The sequence below is a fragment of the Henckelia pumila genome, chromosome 2 (genome assembly GCF_033568475.1).
Source record: "Henckelia pumila isolate YLH828 chromosome 2, ASM3356847v2, whole genome shotgun sequence".
NCBI classification, from domain to species: domain Eukaryota; kingdom Viridiplantae; phylum Streptophyta; class Magnoliopsida; order Lamiales; family Gesneriaceae; genus Henckelia; species Henckelia pumila.
In genome coordinates, this window is record NC_133121.1 from 183533988 (window position 1) to 183560424 (window position 26437).

Below are 26437 nucleotides of genomic sequence, written 5' to 3' on the forward strand. Positions count from 1 at the left end.
TTGGTTGTCATCCCATAAAAAATCGTTTACTGTTTATTTATTTCACATTTTTATTCAACTGTTTTGGTTCTTTTTTTATATGTGTCCAGCAATGTCTTAATTATTTTATTTTATTTCTTTGGCAGCCATAAGAATTTGTTGGAGCAAGAGAAAGAAACAACCGTTCATGGGTGTGCCAGAAAACGTACAAGATCTGGTCGTGTTACGTATTGATGTTTCGATGGTTTAGTTAATGCATTTTTTCTATTGTGTTATTGTGTGTCATACGAGACAATTTGTCATGTGTTTTGTCCTACTGGTTTGATATATATTGTGGTTAAACTTTTGTATTTTCGATGGTTTGGTTATGTGATATATTATGAGATATTTATTAATCACTAGCATATATTATGAAATTTTTATGTGATGCACCTTAGTCATATAATTGCAAACAAAACTGATATCATAAATTTATTTTTCACTGCCACACACTAGTGAAAATTTTGTTGATCAATTACTATCGGGATTAGGCCTAGTGTGCTTGTATAATACTTAATTGATGAACTTAAGTTCTCAAATATGATGTATAAGTACTCAAAACCATTTAAATAGTACTAGCTTTCTGAATTAAAAAGCCGTACGCATTGATGAGGAATAAACACTAGCAAAAATGTCCAAGAAAATACATATTTAAAAAGCCGTACGCATTCATGAAATTCATCTCACTTTTTGTTTTTTACATTAAAAAATACATATTTAGAAGTATATTTTTTAAGTACTTATAATGTCCAAGAAAATGCTAAATTTGAGCTTTGAAATACGTATTTTGGTCAATCAAATACTCCGAATGAGTAACAAAATACTGGATCTTGGCATTTTGAAGAAAAATGGTACTAATTAATACGATATTGTAATCAATACCAATACTTATTCAAAAAAACCATCCTTATGGTTAATAATATTCATTAATAACATTTTATTGGTATTTCTAAACAAGTGTAAGATGATCCTTAGTATGATATTATAATTATCAGTCTTCATTCCTATTACTTATGCGTGATCATCCATTGTAGATAGTAGTTTTCAAGTTGATAAGTATCCATTCACAACATGACTCATGAAATTCATGAAATTCATCTCAATTTTTGTTTTTTACATTAAAAAATACATATTTAGATGTGTATTTTTTAAGTACTTATAATGTCCAAGAAAATGCTAAATTTGAGCTTTGAAATACGTATTTTGGTCAATCAAATACTCCGAATGAGTAACAAAATACTGGATCTTGGCATTTTGAAGAAAAATGGTACTAATTAATACGATATTGTAATCAATACCAATACTTATTCAAAAAAAACCATCCTTATGGTTAATAATATTCATTAATAACATTTTATTGGTATTTCTAAACAAGTGTAAGATGATCCTTAGTATGATATTATAATTATCAGTCTTCATTCCTATTACTTATGCGTGATCATCCATTGTAGATAGTAGTTTTCAAGTTGATAAGTATCCATTCACAACATGACTCGAAATTCATGAAATTCATCTCACTTTTTGTTTTTTACATTAAAAAATACATATTTAGAAGTATATTTATTAAGTACTTATAATGTCCAAGAAAATTCTAAATTTGAGCTTTGAAATACGTATTTTGGTCAATCAAATACTTCGAATGAGTAACAAAATACTGGATCTTGGCATTTTGAAGAAAAATGGTACTAATTAATACGATATTGTAATCAATACCAATACTTATTCAAAAAAACCATCCTTATGGTTAATAATATTCATTAATAACATTTTATTGGTATTGTTAAACAAGTGTAAGATGATCCTTAGTATGATATTATAATTATCAGTCTTCATTTCTATTACTTATGTGTGATCATCCATTGTAGATAGTAGTTTTCAAGTTGATAAGTATCCATTCACAACATGACTCGTGAAATTCATGAAATTCATCTCACTTTTTGTTTTTTACATTAAAAAATACATATTTAAAAGTATATTTATTAAGTACTTATAATGTCCAAGAAAATGCTAAATTTGAGCTTTGAAATACGTATTTTGGTCAATCAAATACTCCGAATGAGTAACAAAATACTGGATCTTGGCATTTTGAAGAAAAATGATACTAATTAATACGATATTTTAATCAATACCAATACTTATTCAAAAAAACCATCCTTATGGTTAATAATATTCATTAATAACATTTTATTGGTATTGCTAAACAAGTGTAAGATGATCCTTAGTATGATATTATAATTATCAGTCTTCATTCCTATTACTTATGCGTGATCATCCATTGTAGATAGTAGTTTTCAAGTTGATAAGTATCCATTCACAAAATGACTTATGAAATTCATGAAATTCATCTCAATTTTTGTTTTTTACATTAAAAAATACATATTTAGAAGTATATTTTTTAAGTACTTATAATGTCCAAGAAAATGCTAAATTTGAGCTTTGAAATACGTATTTTGGTCATTCAAATACTCCAAATGAGTAACAAAATACTGGATCTTGGCATTTTGAAGAAAAATGGTACTAATTAATATGATATTGTAATCAATACCAATACTCTGAATGATAGGCATGCACTTCATCTCAATTTTTTTACATTAAAAAATACATATTTAGAAGTATATTTTTTACGTACTTATATTGTCCAAGAAAATGCTTAATTTGAGCTTTAAAATACATATTTTGGTCATTACAATACTATGAATGAGTAACAAAATACTGGATCTTGGCATTTCAAGGAAAATGGTAGTAATTAATACTATATTGTATTCAATACTAATAATCTGAATAATAGGCTTGAACTTCATCTCACTTTTTGTTTTAAATTTAAAAATACATATTTTGAAGTATATTTTTTACGTACTTATATTGTCCAAGAAAATGTTTAGTTTGAGCTTTAAAATACATATTTTGGCCATTACAATACTATGAATGAGTAACAAAATACTGGATCTTGGCATTTTCAAGTAAAATGGTAGTAATTAATACGATATTGTACTCAATACTAATACTCTAAATGATAGGCGTGCACTTCATCTCACTTTTTGTTTTTACATTAAAAAATACTTATTTTGAAGTATATTTTTGACGTACTTATATTTACTAAGAAAGTACCCATTGCCAGCTTTTAAATCATGTTTTAATTATTTAAATACTCAAAATGAGTAACAAAATACTGGATTTTGGAGTGAACACCATAAATTTTCGAAGTACTGCCATTTTGACGAAAAAAATGAATTCAGATACTTTGAATATGCAACATAATATTGGATCTTCAGTTAATGTAACAAAATACAACGTCAAACGTGGAATAACTAATTATCTCTCTAATTACAGAGAGATCTAACTAATTATCTCTCTAATTACAGAGAGATCAGCCTTTGAACAAGCCTTGTTCATCCGACAAAATCATTGAAGCCATCCAAGCTCTATATCCTTCAATTGATGTCTCCCATTCATTGCAAAACTCCAAGTTATCCTTAGCATAACATTCACCCCATAGGCAAACATAAACACCACAACTCAAATCATTTTCTTGTTGCCAACTCTTTATAGGAATCACTTCACCATTGCCAATATCACATTTTTCCACTTTTAAAAGATATCCAGCAAGAAATTTGGCCTAAAGAAATCCAATCAAAATAATTTTTCAAATAAATAATAAAATAGTTGTAGAATTTTCTTTAAAAAAATATTACTTTCGATTTCAACTTACAAATTTCTTTGCCGTGCCGGTGTAAATAGCACCATTCAAAGAATTTTTTAGTGTAAAACACTTATCGCTTGGAGTGTATATGAGCAAGATCCAATGGTCTTTGTAACTGATCGGAAAAATCAAGTGTTTACACATTTCCAAAACATCTTTATTTAGCTCTGACAGCTTGCTCAATGTACTCCTGTCCAACTTTGATGTAAATTCTGTAAAATCATTATCTTTGACCTGCTTCTGCTTCATTTTTTCAAGCATCCCAATCACAGTGATCTATAAATTAAAATAAATCGTTAAATATCTATGGGATAAAAGTATTCAATTGTTATCATCGACAATGTGTACCTGGACATTGGGAGACATGCAATATATGTCATGCCCATAATTATGCTTTTTATTGCTCAAAATATTAAAATAGGCATGAACAAGGTCCGATCGTATTTTCTTGCCAAACAAACAAAGCAATAACTCGTTCCCATACAATATTACGGTATCATCTTGCCATACTACACCACTGCAAAGCAAAGATAACAAACTTAATAAAAACAAACACAAAATGGAGAAATTTTAATTTCAGAAAAAAAAAATAAAAGAGTTAAAATATTTCTACCCCAAAGTATCCCCGCAGATGTACTTTTCAATAATAATCCTTTCTTCTGTTGAGATTTGATCATGTCCATTGTAGTCTTGTCTTCCTCGGAACTCCTGTAGAGCTTCTTCTACGGCACTTTCAGCAATAGCTTTAACATCAATATCATCCTATACAACAATAAGAAAATACGCACAAACAAAAATCAATAAAACTTAAGCACTAAAAAATTCATAAGACATCATTAATATTAATATGTATAGTAAAGCATATATATTAAAACTACCACATCAAAAAATTAGATTGAATGTTTCTTTCTCTTCGGCTTTGGCGTTGTGCTGGGTGGAGTTATATAGTCAGGATGTTTTCTTTTTTTCAACCGGTTCCTTCTTTTTTGAACGTTCTTCACAATAGATGATTTTTCATTATAAATAATCATCTCTTTCTCTTTTCCAATGTTCATACCTAATTGATTGTTATCTCCATTATTTGTGTTCATTTCCATTTTTTTATCAACCACTTCATTTAATTTTTCAGCATCCGGATCAACTTCTCGATCGACATCTTGCTCGGTATGAAATTCATCATATATATGTGATGTATCCTTAAATCCAGATCGGCTAGCTTCATCTTCAGCCACTAAATTTTTTTCCTTCAACACTTTAATCTCCTTTTCAAGTCTTTTTATGTGATCCAATAATTCGGATTCATTGGATTGATGATGAACCTGAAAATTGAAATGTTAATTACACTATTGGTTGAACAATATTCTATCGATATATTTGCTATCATGAATTACAAATGGTTACCTCACTAAATCTCTCTATGCTACCAACAAGTACTTTTTCCTCTTCGAATGGCTTGATTGGCACAATCTAAAAACAGAAAATAACAATTTTTTATTTTAAGAATACATTGAAAAAAATGTATAGAATGGTATAGATTAAATTGCACAAACCTTATTTGATTTCACAGCCATTAATACATCTTCTGCACCCTTAGGATTAACGGGAATCTTACTCTCGCTCCACTTGAATAAACGAGGGAAACAACGTAAAACACGAGGTTCACCGAGCATAGGAACTCTTTCATATACCCAAGCCTATAAAAACAAAATAATTAACATTTACTAACTCAAAATATAAGATGTATAAGCTGAAAAAATGAATAAAATACCATTAATCCAACTATGCAGCCTCCCATATACTTTTTATCCTTCTTTTTCAGTTTAGAGAATCCAAGATGATCTTCAATTTCATCACGCAAAAACCTAAAAGCTGCATCTCCCCAAGCATACTCAAAAAATGTTTCCAAGTTGTCCAAGTATGGGAAAATAAATTTTGGCGTGCCAAAATTACTAATAGGAAAAATTACACAATTAAAAAGTAGCAAAATAAAAGTTCTGAAAAAGTCATCAATTTCCTGCTCATTATCTCCCAACTCTAATAACTTCTTAGAGATTAGATTTCTATGAACAAATTTCATTCCCTTGAAACAACGTTGAAGGAATTTAGAACCCAATTTTAAATCGATGTTAACCGGTTGACCAATGCTAGATAAGCCTATAACGATCGAGAAATCCCGAGAAGTGAATGGCACCATAGTATTTTTTCCAAAACAAAAACTACATGTCTCCACTTCAAAGCGTTTAAGCATAGCATTGACTCTTGATGTGCTTATAGAAAGCCTTTTGATCTTCAACCAAGGGGCAAGAGGTGAAGCCTCTATCCTCTTCAACTGCAATTCACCCATTTTGGGAACCAACTGCTCCATAACATTTAAAAATTTGGTTGGAGAACACCTTGAATAACCTTCTTTTCCGCTCTCTCTAATGTCTCCATCACTAGCATCCATATTTTTTTTAGTCTTTGTCATTTCTAATTCAAAAAATAATAATTAGTAATAACATGTACAAATATTTCAACACAAATACAGTGGTTCAAAAACTTCAGAAGACTGATGAAAGCAACTATCGCTTGTGGACGAACTCAAACAAAAACAAGACATGTAATTACTGGAATCAGGAATGTAAATAGATGTATAAAACCAGAATCTGCATCCAATTGGCAGCAACATCATAATTCTATAATGTTTTCACTTTCTAAATGAAGACCCACAAATTCACTTTAATGATTGCATTTCTTCAAGGCAAACACCACATTTTCTCTATTTTGCCACACGGCAATGCAAAATCCCAATTAAAGAATGAAATATATCATGCGAGGCCTATTTTTTGTCACATAGAAAAGTGTAGCAGAATCAGGGCAAAAAAATCACCATACAATTATTAAAACAATTATTAAACCAACGAAACTCCCAAAAAATGGAAAATGTGTCCAAATTCATAAAAAGATGAATGCATTATACGAAAATTACACAATCAAATTTCATCGTTCCAATAACACAAAAAATAGAATGGACAAACTTTAAATCGAAGTCCTTTTGTTGGTGAGAGAGTGGCCGTGAGGGATCGAAGTCGTTTGTTTGGCGATTAAGGAGTCGACGTTGCTTCCTTGCAAAATTCTTATCGTAAACCCCTTCACATTACCCCAGCTTCAAAAGAGAACGATTTTCAAATTTCAAACTACAGAGATGGGGGATGAGGCGAGCCATTGATAGAAGATCGGAGAGACAAGAAGTTGATGAAGATGTAGGATTGGAGAAGATGAGAACGAGGGATTTGAGAATGGGGAATTGGAATGAGATTTAGAATAAAAATATTACTTTTATTAATAATAAAAAATAAAATAAGAAATAAGTTTGTATAGGGAGTTTAAAATAAGTTTTAGTTTGGGTCAGGTATCAGATAAATTTTTTTTTTATGTAGGGACTGATTTCTAATCTTTAACTTGACAGAGGTATTTTTTTCCAATTTACCGTTGTTTTATACACATAATAAATTAAATATTAAATGTATAAAACTTTAAATTCTTAAAAACACATGAGTCCCAAATTTATAGTTATAAATAGTTTTATATTATGTCACATATCAAAATATTTTGATATTTTTTTCAAAAATAAAAAAAATCTTCGAATATTGTTTTTAACCTTATGGTGCATGTTGGATTCTAATTCGGTCTCATCTTCTCATATTCCAATGACACTGTTTAAAAAAAATGAAAAAACTAATATTTGCCAACCAAAATATACAGTCTATACAACTTATGCGCACTTTTTCAATGGTCCATTTAACTTGTTCAATTTTAGATTTTGACATATTAAGTTTTAAAATTTTGGTTAATTTTGATATGTTAATATTTAACTCTCGACTATTTTGATCTAATTGTTAATGTGATACTCAAAAATATTGATGTGATATTGAAAAATACTGACATGATATATATATATATATATATATATATATATATATATATATATATCGAAAAAATGTTGACGTGACATAAAAAATGTATGACTTGTTAGATGTCATGTAAAAAAATTTGCATCAAAAAGCCGAGAACTAAAAGTTAATATACAATAAACAAACTTTGAAAACTTAATTAATGGACCAAAACCATATTAATTTGGAAAATTTAATGTTCAAAAAAATCATTTTTCCTATACAAATACTTCGAGGTTGTGTTTTGATTAATGGATTTCAAATCTATGAATTTTAATTATAATTTTATTGTTACAATAAAACAATATATTAAATCTTAAATTCATACCTTACATCTATTTATAAATTAGTAATACAAAGTATAATGCATTTCAAATAACATCATGGGTTGGGTTGATTAGAAATACATCCTAAACAAAATATTATATAAACATATAAGAGGACAATTTGAAGTTTTTTGTTTTGCTTCCGTGGACAACAAAATTACATTTAAAATCCATATATTTGAAATTCATTGATCCAAACGCTGATTTTCTTGTACAAAAACCCTTTCCATGTATTTATGTGAATTATCGATACAAACATATTCCAGAAAAGCTCATTCCCCCTTTGCCTTAAACATAGTTTGTTAGCTCTATCACATCTTCTTTCAGCCTAATGTCTTCTACCACACGAGCCCGAATCGGCTTGTATGTATAAATTTTAGTGCAAAAAACGTAATAAATCAAGTTCAAGAACTGCAGAGACGCCACCAACCAGTAGAAATACTCCAGTTTCCCTCGATTCAAATTGTCATCCGGCAACCAATTCGATCCATTCTCCCCCGCACTGTACTTATGCACAAGAGTAACCAAAAGGGTGCTCGTATAACTCCCCGCCGATATCGAAAGCCAGAACAGAGCCATGGAAGTGCTCCGCATGCTCTCCGGCGCCTGGTCGTAGAAGAACTCCAGGTGCCCGATGGAACTGAAAGCCTCCGCTACTCCATGCAGGCAGTACTGCGGCATCAGCCAGAAAACCGATATCGGGATCATGTCGTGCGGCTTGTCGATCAACCCGTTGGCCGAGGCCGCGTTTTTGCGGCGGATTTCGATGAAACCGGCCGCGAACGAGGCGAGCAGGGATGCGGCGAAGCCTATTCCCATGCGGGTTAGGTAAGAGATGCCGCGGTCCAGGCCGGTGAAGCGGCGGGCGACGGGGACGAAGATTCGGTCGTAGAACACTATGGTTAGGAGCATGGATAGCTGAGTGAAGACGGACATGGAGGCGGCGGGGATTTGGAAGTTTTTGGTGAGGTGGCGGTTCATGGACTTGGCCTGTTGGAGGGCGAAGGTGTTCTGCTGGGCGGCGCCGGTGATGACGAGGATTCCGGCGGCCCAAATGGGCGTCATTCGGATGAGGGTTTTGAGCTCTTCGACTCGATGGACTGTGGTGAGTTTCCAGGGGTTGGGGGCTTTGGGGTCATCTTCTTGTGTTACGACGCTGCCCTTGTCCAAGAATCTGCATGGATTATGAGTAGCTCTTGAAAATACAGCTTCAAAATGAGGGAAAATTATTATTATTATTTTTGAAATTTGATTTTATTTTTGAACTTTGATTTTGATTTTCGTTGAAATACTGATATGGCACGAGATATTACTAATACGACTACACTATTTAAAATTGCTAGCATTTATCGTACAGTATTGAACTAAAAATTATATGAAAAACGATTTAATGCATCAAAACCCAAACTTCGGCCACATGGATGACGATTGACGATAAAGTGATAAAGGCCATCTTATATATAAGACCAATTTTTAGAAGAGAATCTATATCCATAAAATTGATTGACTCGTTTCATATCCTATAAGCTGAGCTATTTTGGATTTAAGTTATTTAATTTGTCAGAGTTTGATTTTCATATCGTAATTTGTTTTTTTTTTTTTTTTGTCTGAAGCCATTATATCCACCAAATATTATTTATTTGGTACTAATACTCTCATACGTGGGCTCGTGTGGGGATAATAAGGCATATAGTACACATTAAAATCAAGGTATTCCTTCAAAAAAATAAAGGGAAACAATTATTTTTTTCCTTACAAATTTGAAAATATTTGGGCATCATTTTGCTTTATTTTTCTATTCTATTTTTTCTTAAATGAATTTTAATATGTGTAACTAATATAAATTTATTCTCATCACCACATGAGCCATGTAGGACAGTAAGATAACATCAATATCAAATGATTAATATTTGATGGATTTTAGTGGCATCCGAGGAAAAATACCCCAATTAAGTTATGATATGAAAATACTTAGAAAAATTATCCTATCAAACTATGATTGAAATTTGACCAATATCACAATTTGGTCAAATGATTGTCAATTTTCCTTAAAGTTTGTGTGTAAGAGTCTATGCTAGCACATGAGTACTGCACATGTGCTGTATTCAACGGCTATTTTTATTTGCATAGACTCTCCCAACACACTAGCCACTAGCCATACCCATGTAAAACAAACTAGATAACTAATTCATACAGATAAGGAGCACATAAACATCAAATTTAATTTTAACTTAACAAAATATTTCTCAATCCAAACATCCTAGCCCTCAAATTTTGAAAATATTTTTTTAGTACAATTTTTAGTCATTTCTATGTATTTTACCCCCCAAATAAATAATTATAATTTGACAGCTAATTTATGCACAGGAACTAGATTGCTGGCCGGATGCGAGCCATAATTTAGGAGTACTCTATTATTGAGTTGTTCTAGTCAATCTTCACGAGGTTCAGATATATTTTGTCCGCATTCCGATCTGAAATAAGACTTGCTAGACATGTTTTGTCACCCTAGAGAAATTGACAAATCCTTGCCATTATTGGATTGAATTAAATATATACAAACCCATTATTGTTCTCCCCAAATTAAATAGAGGAAAATTTGTATTTTTCAATCTTTATATGATCTTTTTTTAGTAATTATAATTATAATTTTGGTTCTCTATATTATCGTAACTTGATATTAGTCTTATATTTAAATTTTTAACTATTTTAGTATTTCTTGTTGAAATATTAATGTAGCACTTTACACGTAAAAGTCACATCGATATCATGTCAACACAATTTAGAAAAAAAAAACTATTAAAATTGCAAAAACATATAACAAAATAAGATTGTAGCTTGACAATATAAAAAATCAAAATAACAAAGAAACAAATATATAGAATCAGAAGTATACTATAAAGTCTATAAGGCCCTCAGCATTCACTTTTCTTACACTTTATGCATACTAGGAAGTAAAATTGAGGTGTTATATAGTTAAGTTTAATGTGTATGTTCAACTTTTATCATTTGTTCAATATTAATAACTTTATTGCTTTTGTGTATAATGTAAGCTTATTAGAGATCCAACTTATGTGATTCCACTTATTATTACACCAATTCCTATTACCAATTAAATAGAACTACTTGGATATAAGTATAAACAACATATAATAACTATGGTATAGAAAACTTTAAATGCCACAATATAATGCAATGTAATAATATTAAAGAAAGGCACTTACTTCATGCTTCGAGTATGAACAAGTCTCCCACCAAGAGAAATCCCGGCATCAATCTCCTCATTTACATAGAGCAAGCTATCATCGGAGACCCTGGCCAGCTTCCTCTTCCGGTACGCGGCGACCATCACCTGCACGAGCCTCGTGAACGGGCTGCCGGCCGGATTCAAGTTCCGATACAAAGGGTACCCGATCACGAACGTTATGATCGAAAACGCCATAGCGATGCTTGGAATTCCGAGTCCCCAATCCCATCCGACGTTATCTTGAACATAAACTATCACTGTGTTTGACGCCAAGATTGATGTCCCCATGAAAAAATAGTACCAATTGAAGAACTTCCATGTCAACTTCTTTTGGTTCGGGTCGTTCTCGTCGAATTGGTCTGCCCCGAACGAGATCACGCACGGTCGGATCCCGCCGGAGCCTATCGCGGTTAGCAATAACGAGATGTATAGGATGCCAAGCTGGCCGGAATCGGCCACCTTGCAAGATTCCCCGTTTTTGCACGGTGGAGGCCTTAAATTCGGTACAATTGTGGTTATTGTCAAAAGGGTCATCCCCTGTTTCAAAGAAAATTGACGACATTGAATTTTTTTAGAGATCCATATTTTAACACTACTATCTAATTTTTATATAAAAAAAAAAAATATAGGAAATCACTGGTCTTGGATAAGATTTCTTGGTCCAACATTGAACAAAGTCCAATCTATTCTTGACGATGATGCCTAAAATTATCAAGATTCACTAACAAGAATGCCAAATATTTCATTAAAATACATATTATCCACCTCATAAGAAAAGCAATAAAAGCAAACATGTATTATTATTATTTACCTAAAAATAGACTTAGGAAAGAGATTTGGTAGATCATCTGTATTTAAAGAAATGAACGATACTTAACTATTTGGTATATAATTGAAGCAAATGTGATGGTCCAAAACCTTCCGGCGAATGAGTCGGCGATGAACGCCCCGAGCAGCGGCGTCATGGCGGCGGTTCCGCCGAAGTTAGTGACGGTATTTGCAGCCTTTGTGATCGGGAGATGTAATTGGCTTGTCAAGTAGCTGATCATGTTTGTAGTAAAGCCAACCACTGCCAATTTCTCGCCTATTTCATTTGCTGCTCACATACACAAAAACATACCCACGAAACGAATTATTAAGTGGTAAACGATCAAGGACGGATCTAGGATTTCGTATTTTTGAACTAAATAGAAAATCAAAATCATCGAGAATTGCTCGAATTTCGGATGAATAAGCTTACCAAAGATGAATGGCATGGTGATTATGCCACCTTGTTTGTTCTTCACGCTTCGGCATAGCTGCTTCATGATTCCCATCCTAAATGTGTTGATTCTTGTCGAGTTCTAACACCAAATGGTATCTTAAAGATTAGTATTTATAGACAACAAGTCTTTTTTTTTATTTACTGGTATTAACCAACTGAATTTTTTTTATATTTTATTCACTGTTTTCTTTTACTCGATATCGGAAAAAAAATACTCTTGGCAAGATAATCATTGTATCCAAACAGGTGGGACTCATCACAATTCAATGATTGACTACATATTGGAAGAAGTTCGATGTAACAAAGAATTTACCTTATCGAATGAATTCGTGACTGTTTTTAAGGTATGTTTTGTCACTTTCAACTTCAAGAAGATATTGGTCCATAAAAGATCATGCCATGTTTTTGGACGTTGTTGACTGTGGATCAGTTACAATGCCATCTTTTAATTTTGGATTAAATAAGGTAAATTTTATAGTTAAATCTTATATTCAATGGCATTAATGTTGAAGTTGAAAATAAAGGTACAAAATGATGTGATTTTTATTGCTTAAAATAATCCCACAGGCCATAATAAGCACATAGGCTTTATCCATTTCTCTAGTCTTGCAATCTAATCTTAAGCCATAATAAATAAGGACGAGTTCTGGTTTGCAGTACAACAGTTGAGATCTTGTTTTGGGAAAATTTCATATTATCTTTACACTGTGTTTGAAATCACAAATTTACATGGGATTTGGAATTGAAAATACAGTTTTAGTATTTGGAAAAACGGGATTTCAAAACGGGATTAGTATTTGATGATATTTCATTTAACTTTCTGCCAAACACCAAAATGGAATTCCAATACCATGTATTTAAAATTCAATTTCAATTCCAATTTCAAATCTAAATCTAATTTTAAATTCTATTTTTTAAACATCTAAACATACTGTTAAAGTTGGATTCAAAGAACAGATCTAATTAAGGATTAACGTTTACCAAATAATGTCCATTAAAAATTTAATGAGTAAGTTTTTTGCGAGATGGTATCAATCTTGAGACGGAACAACTCTACCCAAATTAACAATAGAAAGTAACACTTTTGGCATTAAAACTAAAAAATTTTCATGGCAAACCTAAATGAGATATCTATCTCACAAAATTAACTCATGAGATCGTCTCAGATGAGTTTTTGCCAAAATTAATAGACTTCACATGAATTGGTAATTGTTCACTTGAATGCATCGATCAATACGATAGTATTCTAAGAGTAGCATCTCATTAACCATTGTTTTAGTTAGTACTTAATAACGAGATATTAACATAAGAATAGTTAAAATCCTTGCACTATATATATATATATTTATTTATTTTTTTTGCACTCTGGGAAAAAATAGATTAAAAATACTTTTAAGATATCAATATCGCCGCTATAGAAGAGATCCTCTACTGTGAATCTGTGATTCTTCCACAGCATTTGGTGATATGGAACTTATTTATGAATATTTCTTGATTTTAGGTATTTAAGAAATTAATCATGTTAACTTAAGTAATTTTAATTTTTTGTTAAATTCAAATGTAAATAATAATTTTATATAATCAGTAATATTATTCGAATTTGTGTTAATTAATGGGTAAATTTTTTAAATAGTTATATATATCAAATTATTTTTTAATTTATTTTTTATGAAATAATATATACAATTTAAATCTATTAAGTTAAATTAATTATTTTAAAATTAATATTATTATATTAATTTTTTAAATTATCATAAAACATTGAAACACACTATGAACTATTTGTATCTTGTTCAGAACTTCCGATACCTCATGAATGTCTTCAAAAAACCAGAAGGCAATTCATATTCACCGAATTATTGATGGTATAAACTTTAAATGATATCTACAAAAGTTTTGGTGTGTAAAACTTTAAGCCAAAAAATATATTGTGGTGAAAATGCTTTTATAATATTTATTCTTATTTAATGTAAACACAATATAATTGATCATCATCAAATATTCTATTGAAGTCGTGAATTTTAATTAAGATTTATCCAATATATATTCATGGTCGTCTCCAGAAAATTGGAGGCCCTAGGCTAATTTAAGTTTTATATAATTTTTTTTATTAAATATAAAAATATTTCATACGAATTGATAATAAAATAAACATAATGATCACCAATTTATAATTTAATAAATTTAGATATTGCAATTCTTTCTCTTTCTCTTTGAACTTAGCTTCTAGCTTCAAATTTTCTTTTTTCATCATGCTTCACAATAAAAATCTAACATAACAAATACAAAAAATAATTTAAATAATAACAATATTAATTGTTGATATGAGATTTAATATAAACACAATATAAAAGATATTTTAGATCATAATAAAATATTAAATATTGATTTCATTTACTGTAAAATTTCTCAAAAAATAATCAATACAATAATTCATATAATAATAAAAATTTCAAATTCTTTCTGCTAAAAATAATTACATAAATAATTATATTGAAAGATAAAAAAAACTAAAACTAAAAAATATGTATAATACAAACATAGTAAGAATCATCAAACTAAGTAAACATAAATAATTGATTTTTATTACAAAAAAATCTAACGAAACAAATACAAATTATAATTTAAATACTAAAATATGCGCAATAAATTAAAATCCGAAGACCAAAGTCCAAAAATCAAATGATTAAAAATCAAATAAAAACACCAACAGCGACATACAAACATACAAGAAAAAATCAAATTCAATAAAACGACACGATAATTGACTCACTTTGAGTAATCTTACTCACTTGAAAGAAGAAATTTAACGAAAAAAAATAGCTTTTTATCCTAAAAATAGAGGTTTTTTTTGTTAGCAAATTAATTACAAAAATCACAAAAATTAGCAACTTTTCATATTTTTACAAAATATTTAAAGATATATGACCTATAAAAAATTTTAAATAAAAAAAATAAATTAAACATGTATATATTTTTTTTTAATTTGAGGCCTCACCCTAAGGGAGGCCATAGGCAGCAGCCTAGGTGGCGTCCCCCTAGGTCCAGCACTGTACATATTCTTGAGTAATTGTCTTTTTTTTTTTTGAAAGAATAACAGATTAACAGTGTTAATTGAAATAAAATCTCAAAACACATGAATTATTTATTCTTGATGGAAATATGATACTGAATTTAATTAATGATATTGCATGATGGAAATGTACTAAATTTAAATGTAAGTGTTAACATATTAATAATATTTATTGTTAAAAAATTTATTGATCATTGGTGAAAAAAATAACAATACTCATCAAATTCGAAAAAAAAATGATACAAAGTAATTTTTTAACAAGTAAAAATTTAATATAATCATATTAATTTTAAAATCATTAATTTAAGTTAATATAATTTCTTATATATTATTTTTCATATTAAAAAAAATTAAAAAGAATTTGATATATATATATATATATATATAATTATTTAAAAATTTTACGCATTAGTTAACATAAGTTTCGAAGAAGAATATATATAAATATTATTTAAAATTTGAATTTAACAAGAATTTAAAATTGCTTAAGTTATCATAATTAATTTTCTAATGACTAAAATTAAAAAAAAATCCATAAATAACTCCCACAGCACTAGTGGGTGCTGTGGGATGGAGCACAGCAGAGGATCTATATCCTTAAATTTAAGCCTCTTAAATAGTGTTTGAGAGATATTTTAGAAATATTTCTCTTTGATGGTGTGTTGGTGAAGCCTACCATTAATTATTCTCCTTATTGTTCTCCTTTCAACCTTTTTTTTCTAATTTTTTCAATAGACCAACTAAATAACAAAAATTATTTAATACTTAAGATTATAAATATTTAAATATTATATTTAATCTGATATCCGATTATACTTGTACTCAAAAAAATATTATATTTATTTAAATTAATTATATATGACTTAAAAATTATAATAATATATATTTGTATAAATATATGCTACACAACACATATACATTGGATATTAGTTGCATATAAATAAATACTAGTGGTGGTTTTGAGAAAAATGTGGCTCAAGCGAAGTTAACAATAAGATTCATTTCATTAATAATGTAACCAATTATTTAAAATTCAATCTTATTGCATTTTTAATACAAAGTCATCATTTTTTGAAATTTTATGATGAATATTTGTGCAAGAATGAAACTATTTAAATAAATTCATAAACAATATAAAATAGTACTAAATAATGAAGTCAAATACGAACAAAAAATTTACACATATAAGAGAGAGATAATAAACTAGTGTAATATAAAATTAGTAAAATTGTAGTGATGCAACAATCCATTATTAAATGAAAAAGAAAATGAAAAGAAAATTTATTCCTTTAATTTTGTAAAATTACTCAATTTCATAACCTGCAATCTGAGTAATCAACATGATTTAATTGAATAATAAGTAAGAAAAACTTGGCGGTATATTTACCTATGATGCAACGGAGGTCTGCGAGAAATTTTCGTTCATGGATTAAATTGGTTGGAGGGCCGCATGAGAAATAGAGATAGAAGTTGAACAGAGTTAGTAAACCATGACAGTTTGTGGAGATTTAACTCATTTGAAGCAAGATTTTTGTCATAAAAACTTATTCACGAATTTTTTATTTTGTTATATCACTATTTATAAATTAAATTTATTTAAATATTAATTTAAATACTAGTTTTTTAAAATAATCGGGGGTCCATCTCAAGATGGGACCCTGGGCGGTCGCTCGACCTACCCTACCTTAGGGCCACCCCTGAATTAAATATTATGATTCTCATTTAATCAACTTTATGATACATACTAAATTTTACAAATGTCACATCTTGGGACCAAGCTCGTGCGATTTCACATGGGTCTTTGTAGGGATTACTTCGTATATGTCATTACTGTACGAAAATATTTATCCCAAATTATAAAATTTATTGTTGTCTATTATATAAACTTATTTTAAATTTTTTTATTTTTCTAATATAAAAAAAAGGTATCATAAGTTCACAACAAACATATCACAACGAACTTAGAAAAGTAATATTTCTTGTTTAATAATACCATAGTAAACTTATTTGAGTAAATTTGTAATTTTTTTTACGATAGTAAATTTGTAATTTACAGGTATCTATCATATATTCATATATCTCAATTCTCATCACTTTTTTTATAAAAAAAAAAATTCTCATCTACTTTTCAAAATAAAAAAGTACTCTTGTTACTTTTACAAATATAAATATGTTTTATATAGATGGAACTTTATTTTCTTAATAAATCACACATTTTCCACCATTATTTTTCTTAATAAATCACACATTGTCCAAAAAATAATTACAACTGTAACAAAATATATAATTGAAAATATTTTAGTATACCGATGGCTCGTTATTTTACATAAAAATAAACCAACACCACCACCATCGAACGGGCAAAAAACTTGCCGCTCGAGAGGCACAATCTTACCGCTCGAGTGAGCAACCATCTACCAGCGGGACATAAAGTTTGCCGCTCGAGCGGCACAAACTTACCGCTCGAGCGAGCGTCCGAAGAATGACGGACAGAGTGTTGGCCGCTCAAGCGGCATAAAATTACCGCTCGAGCGAGCCTGAATTATTGTCCAGGCAGAGTGTTTGCCGCTCGAGCAGCATAAAATTTCCTCTCGAGCACGCCGTCTGTACTCCAAAAAGTTGCGTTTCTTTTTGGGCTTTTTTTGTCATGGGTTGCATCCTTAGGCCATAAGACTTGTCTTTAGACATCATGATATATATATATATATACATATATATATATATATATATATATATATATATATATATATTTAGAAACTAGAACGTTACAATCTGATAACATATTTATGCAAATTCTCCCCACTTTATCACAAAAGAAAAGTTGATACATATTTTCGTTCGTTGAAGTTCGAGATATTTGTTGTGCTGCTATATCTCGATCGTGAGTCATTGTATCTTAGAGACGATTGCCGCCAACGTTGAGCACTGTTAACGGGAAATTTCGTCTCGCGGATAGAGAGAATATCTCGTCTCGACTTGTTTGTTGATGTTGTTGCTGTTTGGTTCAGAATTCGAAGTACGTCCCAATAACAATTGCAAGACGAATCTTTTGAATTTTTCGAATTCTGAAGATGTCTACTATCTCTTTCACACCGCTCGCTTCTGCCCCGCACATGGAGAAAACCCGCCAAAATTTTCTGGTGCCGACTTCAAATGTTAGCAGCAGAAGATGTTGTTCTATCTGACCACACTCAATCTGTCCAAATTTCTCAAGGAGGACCCCTCCTGTAGTTGTTGAAGGCGATTCTGACACCCAAAGAAGGACCGCTGTTGATGCATGGAACCACGGCGATTTCCTGTGCAGAAACTATATTTTGAATAGCCTTGATGACACTCTATACAGTGTTTACTCCTCTGTCAAGACTGCCAAGGAACTCTAGGATTCCTTGGAAAAAAAATACAAAACTGAAGATACTGGCATAAAGAAGTTTGTGTTTGGCAAGTTTCTAGACTTCAAGATGATCGACTCAAAAACTGTGATACTCAAGTACAAGAGATACAAATTATCTTGCATGACTTGTTGGCCGAAGGGATGGAGATCAACGAACCGTTCCAAGTCGCTTCTATCATCGAGAAGTTGCCACTGCAGTGGAAGGATTTCAAAAACTACCTTAAGCACAAACGTAAGTAGTTAAAACTTGAAGACCTTATTGTGAGGCTATGCATCGAGGAGGACAAAAGAAACACCAATGCCAAGTCACATAAAAAGATAATGGAAACCGAGGCCAAAGCAAATCTGACGGAGTCAAGTATGAGTCATAAGAGAAAGCACCCCCATGATGGAAAGAAAAAGGGAAAAGCGAAGAAATTCCAAGGAAGTTTCTACAACTGTGGCAAATCGAATCACATGGCAAGGGACTGCCGACTTCTGAAGAAAAACATCAAAAGTCAAAAACTAAAGCAAGCAAACATCGTTGAAGAAAGGTATGTGTCTTTGAAAATTTTTGATATTGATTTAAGTGATGTTATTTTAGAGACCAACATGGTGGATGATCCAAGCGGATGGTGGATTGATACTGGCTCTACGAGCCACATTTGTACAGAAAAAGATATGTATCCCACCTACGTCACCGTTGGAGATAGAAAGTTGTTCATGGGAAACTCTGCAACTTCGGATGTTGTTGGAGTTGGGAATGTAGTGCTGAAAATGACGTCGGGCAAGGAGATGAAGCTCAAGAATGTGCTACATGTGCCAGACATTCGAATAAATTTAATTTCGGTCTCTCTTTTGAGCAAGGCAGGGTTTAGATTGGTGTTTGAATCTGATAAGTTTATGTTAACTAAATCTAGTGTATTTGTTGTTAAAGGTGTAATGGTCCGGGTGCGTCTCATCTCTCTCGGGGGCCCGCAACCATTTTTGCTACTCATGACCTTCTCCCCACCTGGCTAGGGGAGTTTTTGCCCTCCCCGGGATTCGAACTTGCACCTCAGGCATAAGTGCAAATTCTTATCAATCCTGTTACCATTGAGCTAGTCTAGCTCAATGGTATCAGGAATCCAAAAACTTTGTACTTAAGCCTGGAGGTACAAGATTCGATTCCTGGGGAGGGCAAAAACTCTCCTAGACAGGTGGAGAGAAGGCCATGAGTAGAAAAATGGTTGCGGGCCCCCGAGAGAGATGGGACGCACCCGGATCATTAAAAAAGAGTACAAAGATAGTGGTCTCTTTAAGTTGAATGTAATGAATGTTATCCGCCCTGAGACGAAGAATAAAATTTTTCGTTCTGCTTACATTACTGAAAGTTATGATTTATGGCATGAACGATTAGGACATGTTAACTTCAATACATTGCAAAGACTTGCAAATTTAAATGTAATACATATGTTTAAAATAAATCCACAAAATAAGTGTGAGATTTGTGTTGAAGCAAAAATGGCAAAAGTCTCATTTCATACTATCACGAGAAGTACTACGCCACTTGAATCACACTGATGTATGTGATTTAAAATTGGTACAAACTCGAGGTGGCAACAAGTATTTTATAACATTCATCGATGACTGCACCAGATATTGTTATGTGTATTTGTTGAAAAGCAAAGATGAAGCAATCGAAGCTTTCAAGAAATATAAGACTGAGGTTGAAAATCAACGAAGTTCAAAGATAAAAATGATTTGAAGTGATATGTTGCTCCTTTTGAAGAATTTTGCTTAACTTCGGGCATCATTCATAAAACAAAAACCCCATATTCACCTCAATCTAATGGCGTTGTAGAACACAAGAATAGAACATTAAAGGAAATATTGAACGCGTTGTTAATAAATTCTGGCTTACCTCAAAATATGTGAGGTGAAGAGATTTTCTCAGCAACTCATATTCTAAATAAGATACCGGCCAAAGGGAAATATGAAACACCGTATGAACAGTGGAAAGGTCGTAAACCTTCTTACCAATACCTCAAAGTGTGGGGGTGTTTGGCTAAAATAGAAGTACCTAAGCCAAAACAAATAAAAATAGGACATAAAACGGTTGAATGCATATTTATTGGATATGCGTACAATAATAGTGCATATCGATTCTTAGTGCATAAGTCAACAATTCCTGATGTAAAGGAATGCACAATCATGGAATCAAGGAATGTGGTGTTCTTTGAAGATATATTTCCTTGTAAAGAAAGGAAAGAAATAAGTTCGAACAAGCGAACTTATGAAAATACAATTGAAACTCCACAAACCAATGAAGAACCAAGACGAAGCAAGCATGTAAGAGTTGAAAAGTCTTTTGGTCCTGATTTTCTAACATACATGTTAGATAATGAAATAAAAACTCTTCAAGAGCTTTATTAAATCCCGAGTCTCTTTTTTGAAAGGAAGTCATACAAAATAAAATAGATTTCATCATGCATAATAATACTTGGGAGTTGGTTGATCTCCCTACAGGATGTAAACCTTTGGAATCCAAGTGAATCCTTAAAGAAAATACAAAGAATATGGATCTATAGATAAATATAAAGCTCGCTTAGTGGTTCAAGGTTTTAGACAAAAAGAGGGATATGATTTTTTTGACACTTCATTTCCATTTTTTAGAATAACATCCATTCGTATGCTCATAGCTATTGTTGCATTGCATGATCTTGAGATTCACCAAATGGATGTTAAAACTGCATTTTTGAATGAAAAGTTGGAAGAAGAAATATATATAAAACAACCAGAAGGGTTTATTGTACCCGAAAAAGAACAAAAGGTGTGTAAACTTGTCAAGTCATTGTATGGACTTAAACAAGCACCTAAGTAGTGACATCAAAAGTTTGATACTGCAATGTTGTAAAATGGTTTCAAAATCAATGAATGTGACAAATGTGTCTACATTAAAGGTACTACAAATGCATATGTAATTGTTTGCCTTTATGTAGATGACATGTTAATTATGAAAAGTAACCATGAATTGATTATGAAAACAAAGAAAATGTTGAGACAACATTTTGACATGAAGGATTTGGGACTGTGTGATATTATTCTAGGGATTAAACTCTCTAGAATATCTTGATGGAATATTTTATCCCAAACTCATTATGTAAAAAAGGTTCTTGAACTATTTAATGTCACAAATCGTCCTCCGGCTAGAACTCCTATGGATTTAGGTATACATTTAGCCAAAAATAGAGGAGAACATGTTTCACAAGTTGAATATGAAAGGGTGATAGGAATTTTAATGTACTTAACTAACGTACCCGTCCTGATCTTGCATATACAGTTAATAAGCTTAGTCGATTCACAAGTAATCCAAGCGAGGATCATTGAAAAGCACTAATGAGAGTGCTTGGAAATTTGAAATACACTTCAAGTTATGGAATAGTGTATACAAAATATCCTGCGGTCTTAGAAGGATTTTGTGATGCAAATTGGATTTCTGAAACGAAAGACTCCCAAGTATACTAGTGGATATGTGTTCACAATTGGTGGAGGAGCGGTGTCATGGAGATCCTCTAAACAAACATGTATAGCTCGGTCGACTATGGAATCCGATTTTATTGCTTTAGATAAAGCTGGAGAAGAAGCCGAATGGCTTCGAAACATTCTAAAAGATATTCCTTGTTAGAATAAACCGGTGTCTTCCATTAAAATTCATTGTGACAGTCAGTCAAAAATTGGAAGAGCACAAAGTAGTATGTACAATGGTTAAAAAACTCTACATATTCGTCGTAGACACAATACCAAAGACAATTGATCTCGAATGGGGTTATTTCGGTTGATTATGTAAAGTAAAAGGAAAACCTTGCGGATCCGCTTACAAAAAGTATAAATAGAGATCAAATGTACAAACTACTAAGAGGAATGGATTTAAAATCCACAAAATAAAATATTTATAGAGGTAACCCAACCTTGATAATTGGAGATCCCAAACCTTGGTTCAATGGGACAACTAAGTTATAAATATTAGTTTGAGTACTTTGAATCTTTACTCACTCATTCCTAGAACGTCCAAGTAAAAAATGACCTGCAACATGTGGTGAGGTTAAGTTTTCTTTTAATGATTTCTATACTTATAAGGTAGAGTAACGCATGATACTCTTTATAGGAGATCATCTATATAAGTGCAAAGTATTGGCCGCTTTGATTGGAACACTTATAAATCTAAGATATGGTCCTGGGGCGAAATGGACACAACGTGAGAACAAAATATGTTAGAGTATTGTTATGTAAATACTATTGACTTGGTTTACATCAATGGTTGACTAGTTCAAGACATCGCGTCACTATGCAACTAGTAAATCCTATAGTATATTACTAAAGTAGGTTCAAAGCCACAAACTACCAATCCTGATGTAACAATAACTCATAAAAACTTTCGAGTGAGATGCTAACGTGTGTAAAATTCATTCATGTGGGGGATTGTTGGAAAATTTGGTGAATGAATTGGAGGGAAAAAGACTTGTCCCACATTGAAACAACTCCAATGTATTTTTCTCCTTATATTATCCAATTTTGGATTATGGGATTAGGCCCTTAGGGCAACAAATGTTTTTTAAAGGGGCAAGACGCTAATGCAGCTAACACGCGCGAGCGCGGTCGGCCGGCTCGACGCGGTGAGGTGAGGTGGATTGGGGTCTTATGATCCTATTATTTTTTTGGATAAAATTTAATTAAAATAATATTTTATTATTTTATTTTGCACACCACCACCGAACGGGCAGAAAACCTATCGCTCGAGCGACACAGTATTATCGCTCGAGCGAGCAACCATCTACCAGCAGGATAGAAAGTTTGCGCTCGAGCGGCACAAACTTACCGCTTGAGCGAGCGTCCGAAGAATGTCGGACAGAGTGTTGGCCACTCGAGCATAAAATTACCGCTCGAGCGAGATTGAATTATCGTCCAGGCAGAGTGTTTGCCACTCGAGCGCGCCGTCTGTACTGCAAAAAGTTGCGTTTTTTTTGGGCTTTTTCTATCATGGGTTGCATCCTTAGGCCATAAGACGTGTCTTTAGAAATTATGATATATATATATATATATAACTGATCAGATATGCATAAAATAGAACGTTACAATCTGATAACATATTTTTGCAAATTCTCCTCACTTTATCACAAAAGAAAAGTTGATACATATTTTCGTTCGTTGAAGTTCGAGATATTTGTTGTGCTTCTATATCTCGATCATGAATCGTTGTATCTTAGAGACGATTGCCGTCAACGTTGAGTACTGTTAACGGGCAATTTCGTCTTGCGGATAGAAAAAATCTCTCGCCTCGACTTGTTTGTTATTGTTGTTGCTGTTGTTGCTATTTGGTTCAGAATTCGTAGTACATCCCAATAATAATTACATGCTCTAGTTCTCTAGAAATTTTATTAGTCAAATACTGATTTGATCGTTGAAATTTCTTCGTCGGGCAACCCCTGACGTCACTCACTTTGCTTTGTGATGTAGGTAACAACCCACAAAGTTCATTTTTTGGACTTGTTCGAATACTAATCGGGCCAACCACCCAGATCTCTACAGATTATCTAGATTTTCTCAATCGGATAATATCAATTTTGGGCTACATCAACAAGCTATTTATTGAATAACATATTTGTTTTTTTTTAATTCGAGAAGGGGCACCCAATCATATGATGGGGGGACAAAAACTTGATCAGTTTCCAAATTTATAGCCTGAATTAAATTTTTACGTGTTTTCAAAAATATGGCGGTTCAAAGATTTATTGGGCAGGAGTAATAGCTATGGAAGGGATGCTTTTGTGTTCTTGAACGACAATTCGGCGAAGGGGATGAAGGGCAAAACGGCGTCGTTGTCAGCTCATGAAGTGTATTTGAGGAACAAGGCTACAGCCGGAGAGAAGCGGAGGTCGTATCTACCCGGTTGTGTGTGGCTTCCGTAGGAGCTTCACGCGTCTTTATGGTGGCGCATGCCACGCACCGACAATTTTGCCGTGTCGACAGTGGTCGTGGAATATTCGGCATAAATTATGACTTCCAAGTTTCGAAAATTTTGGTTAAGTAATTTAATTTATGTGTTTTTTTTTAGATTTGAATATAATTTTTATATACATTGGGATCACATGAGTTTTTGGTTAAATATACCTAGCTTCTCTAGTTACAAAAATACAGTATAGTAGAGTCAATAGATTATTATAAATTTTCAAATTAAATTTTTTAAAGATTTGAGTTAGGGAGTGTTAGCAATAGATTATGCTTTTGTAAAAGTGATTAAATTTATAGATTGTAAAAAAGTGAAGAGAAATCAAAAGTTGGTAGTGTTTGAAAACAAAAGTGAAAATCAAAAAATCAAAGTTGGGTAGTGTTTGGTAATTAAGTGATTATAGTGATTTTATAACTAACATTTTTATTAGAATCACTTTTGAAGAATCATAACCATCATATGACTAGCTTTTGGATTTCAATTAAATTAATCATAAGCTAACACATAATCTAGGTATAAAAAAACACACAAAAGTGATTTTTTAAAGCCAAAATCTAACAATCACTTTTTTTAGTGATTGCAAACACTCCCTTATATATTGATGTATCGATTAAAAATACTAGAAAGTTTGTGTGTTTGTGTTTGGATCCGTTTTATATGCTATTAAGTGGTTAGATGAAATTATGAATTTGTACAAGAAATTAAATCATAAATTAAAGGATCACTTTAATAATAAAATTACAACTTGATCTTTTTGAAGGATTACTTAAATACCTAAGGTTTCTAAGACACCAAGGGCCTGCTTGCTTTCAGTAGATTTTTTAGAAAGTAAATGCTTTTTTAAGTTTGCTTTTAAAAGTACTTTTTAAAATAAAAGCTGAAATAATTTTGTGTTTTGGATAAATATATTGAAAATACTTTTTAAAAGTTTAGTTTTAAAAAAACATTTGAAAAGCTATAAATATGAGCTTTTAAAAAAGCACTTATTTTGGTTTAAATAAGTGCTTTTAAAAGCACTTAAAATTTATCCAAACACATTTGAGTTAATAAAAACATTTAAAACAAATTTTTTTTTTCTTAATTGACTACTGAAACTAAACGGGCTCTAAAAGTTCTTTAAATCCATATGTTAATATTACATTTTTGGTATACCTTAAGGATAGTCATTTACTAATGATAATCACCATGATTAATAGGGTTTGTTAATATTTGGATTTCCACACTCAACTACAGTAAGTTATTAAGGTGAGAAATATTATTTTTTTGCACATCCTCTTTTGGAATTCAGCCTGGGAATTATAATAAAATATCATCACAAATACTATTCATCATGTTTTGTTGATTCTTTTCTGCTAATTCATAATCATTGTATTTCTCCGAATGAAATAATATCTTGGTTCCTCATCGAACGAAATAATAAATGATCAAAAGATCACATGATTGAATGATTAAAAGATCAAATGATTGAATGATCAAAATTAGTAACCAAGAAAGAGCCCTGAAAATGGACTTCGGTCT

At 31.4% G+C, this 26437-nt stretch overlaps 1 protein-coding gene across 1 annotated transcript; it reads right to left on the reverse strand.

Annotated features, from left to right (window-relative positions):
- Nucleotides 1-8161: 8161 nt before the first annotated feature.
- Nucleotides 8162-12652, reverse strand: LOC140881807 (protein NRT1/ PTR FAMILY 3.1-like). Its single transcript, XM_073287398.1, has 4 exons — nucleotides 12464-12652; nucleotides 12102-12319; nucleotides 11201-11760; nucleotides 8162-9150 (listed from the first exon to the last, which is right to left on the reverse strand). Exons 1-4 carry the CDS (start codon nucleotides 12537-12539, stop codon nucleotides 8265-8267), a joined length of 1740 nt encoding a protein of 579 aa, XP_073143499.1. The 5' UTR covers nucleotides 12540-12652; the 3' UTR covers nucleotides 8162-8264.
- Nucleotides 12653-26437: the final 13785 nt, after the last annotated feature.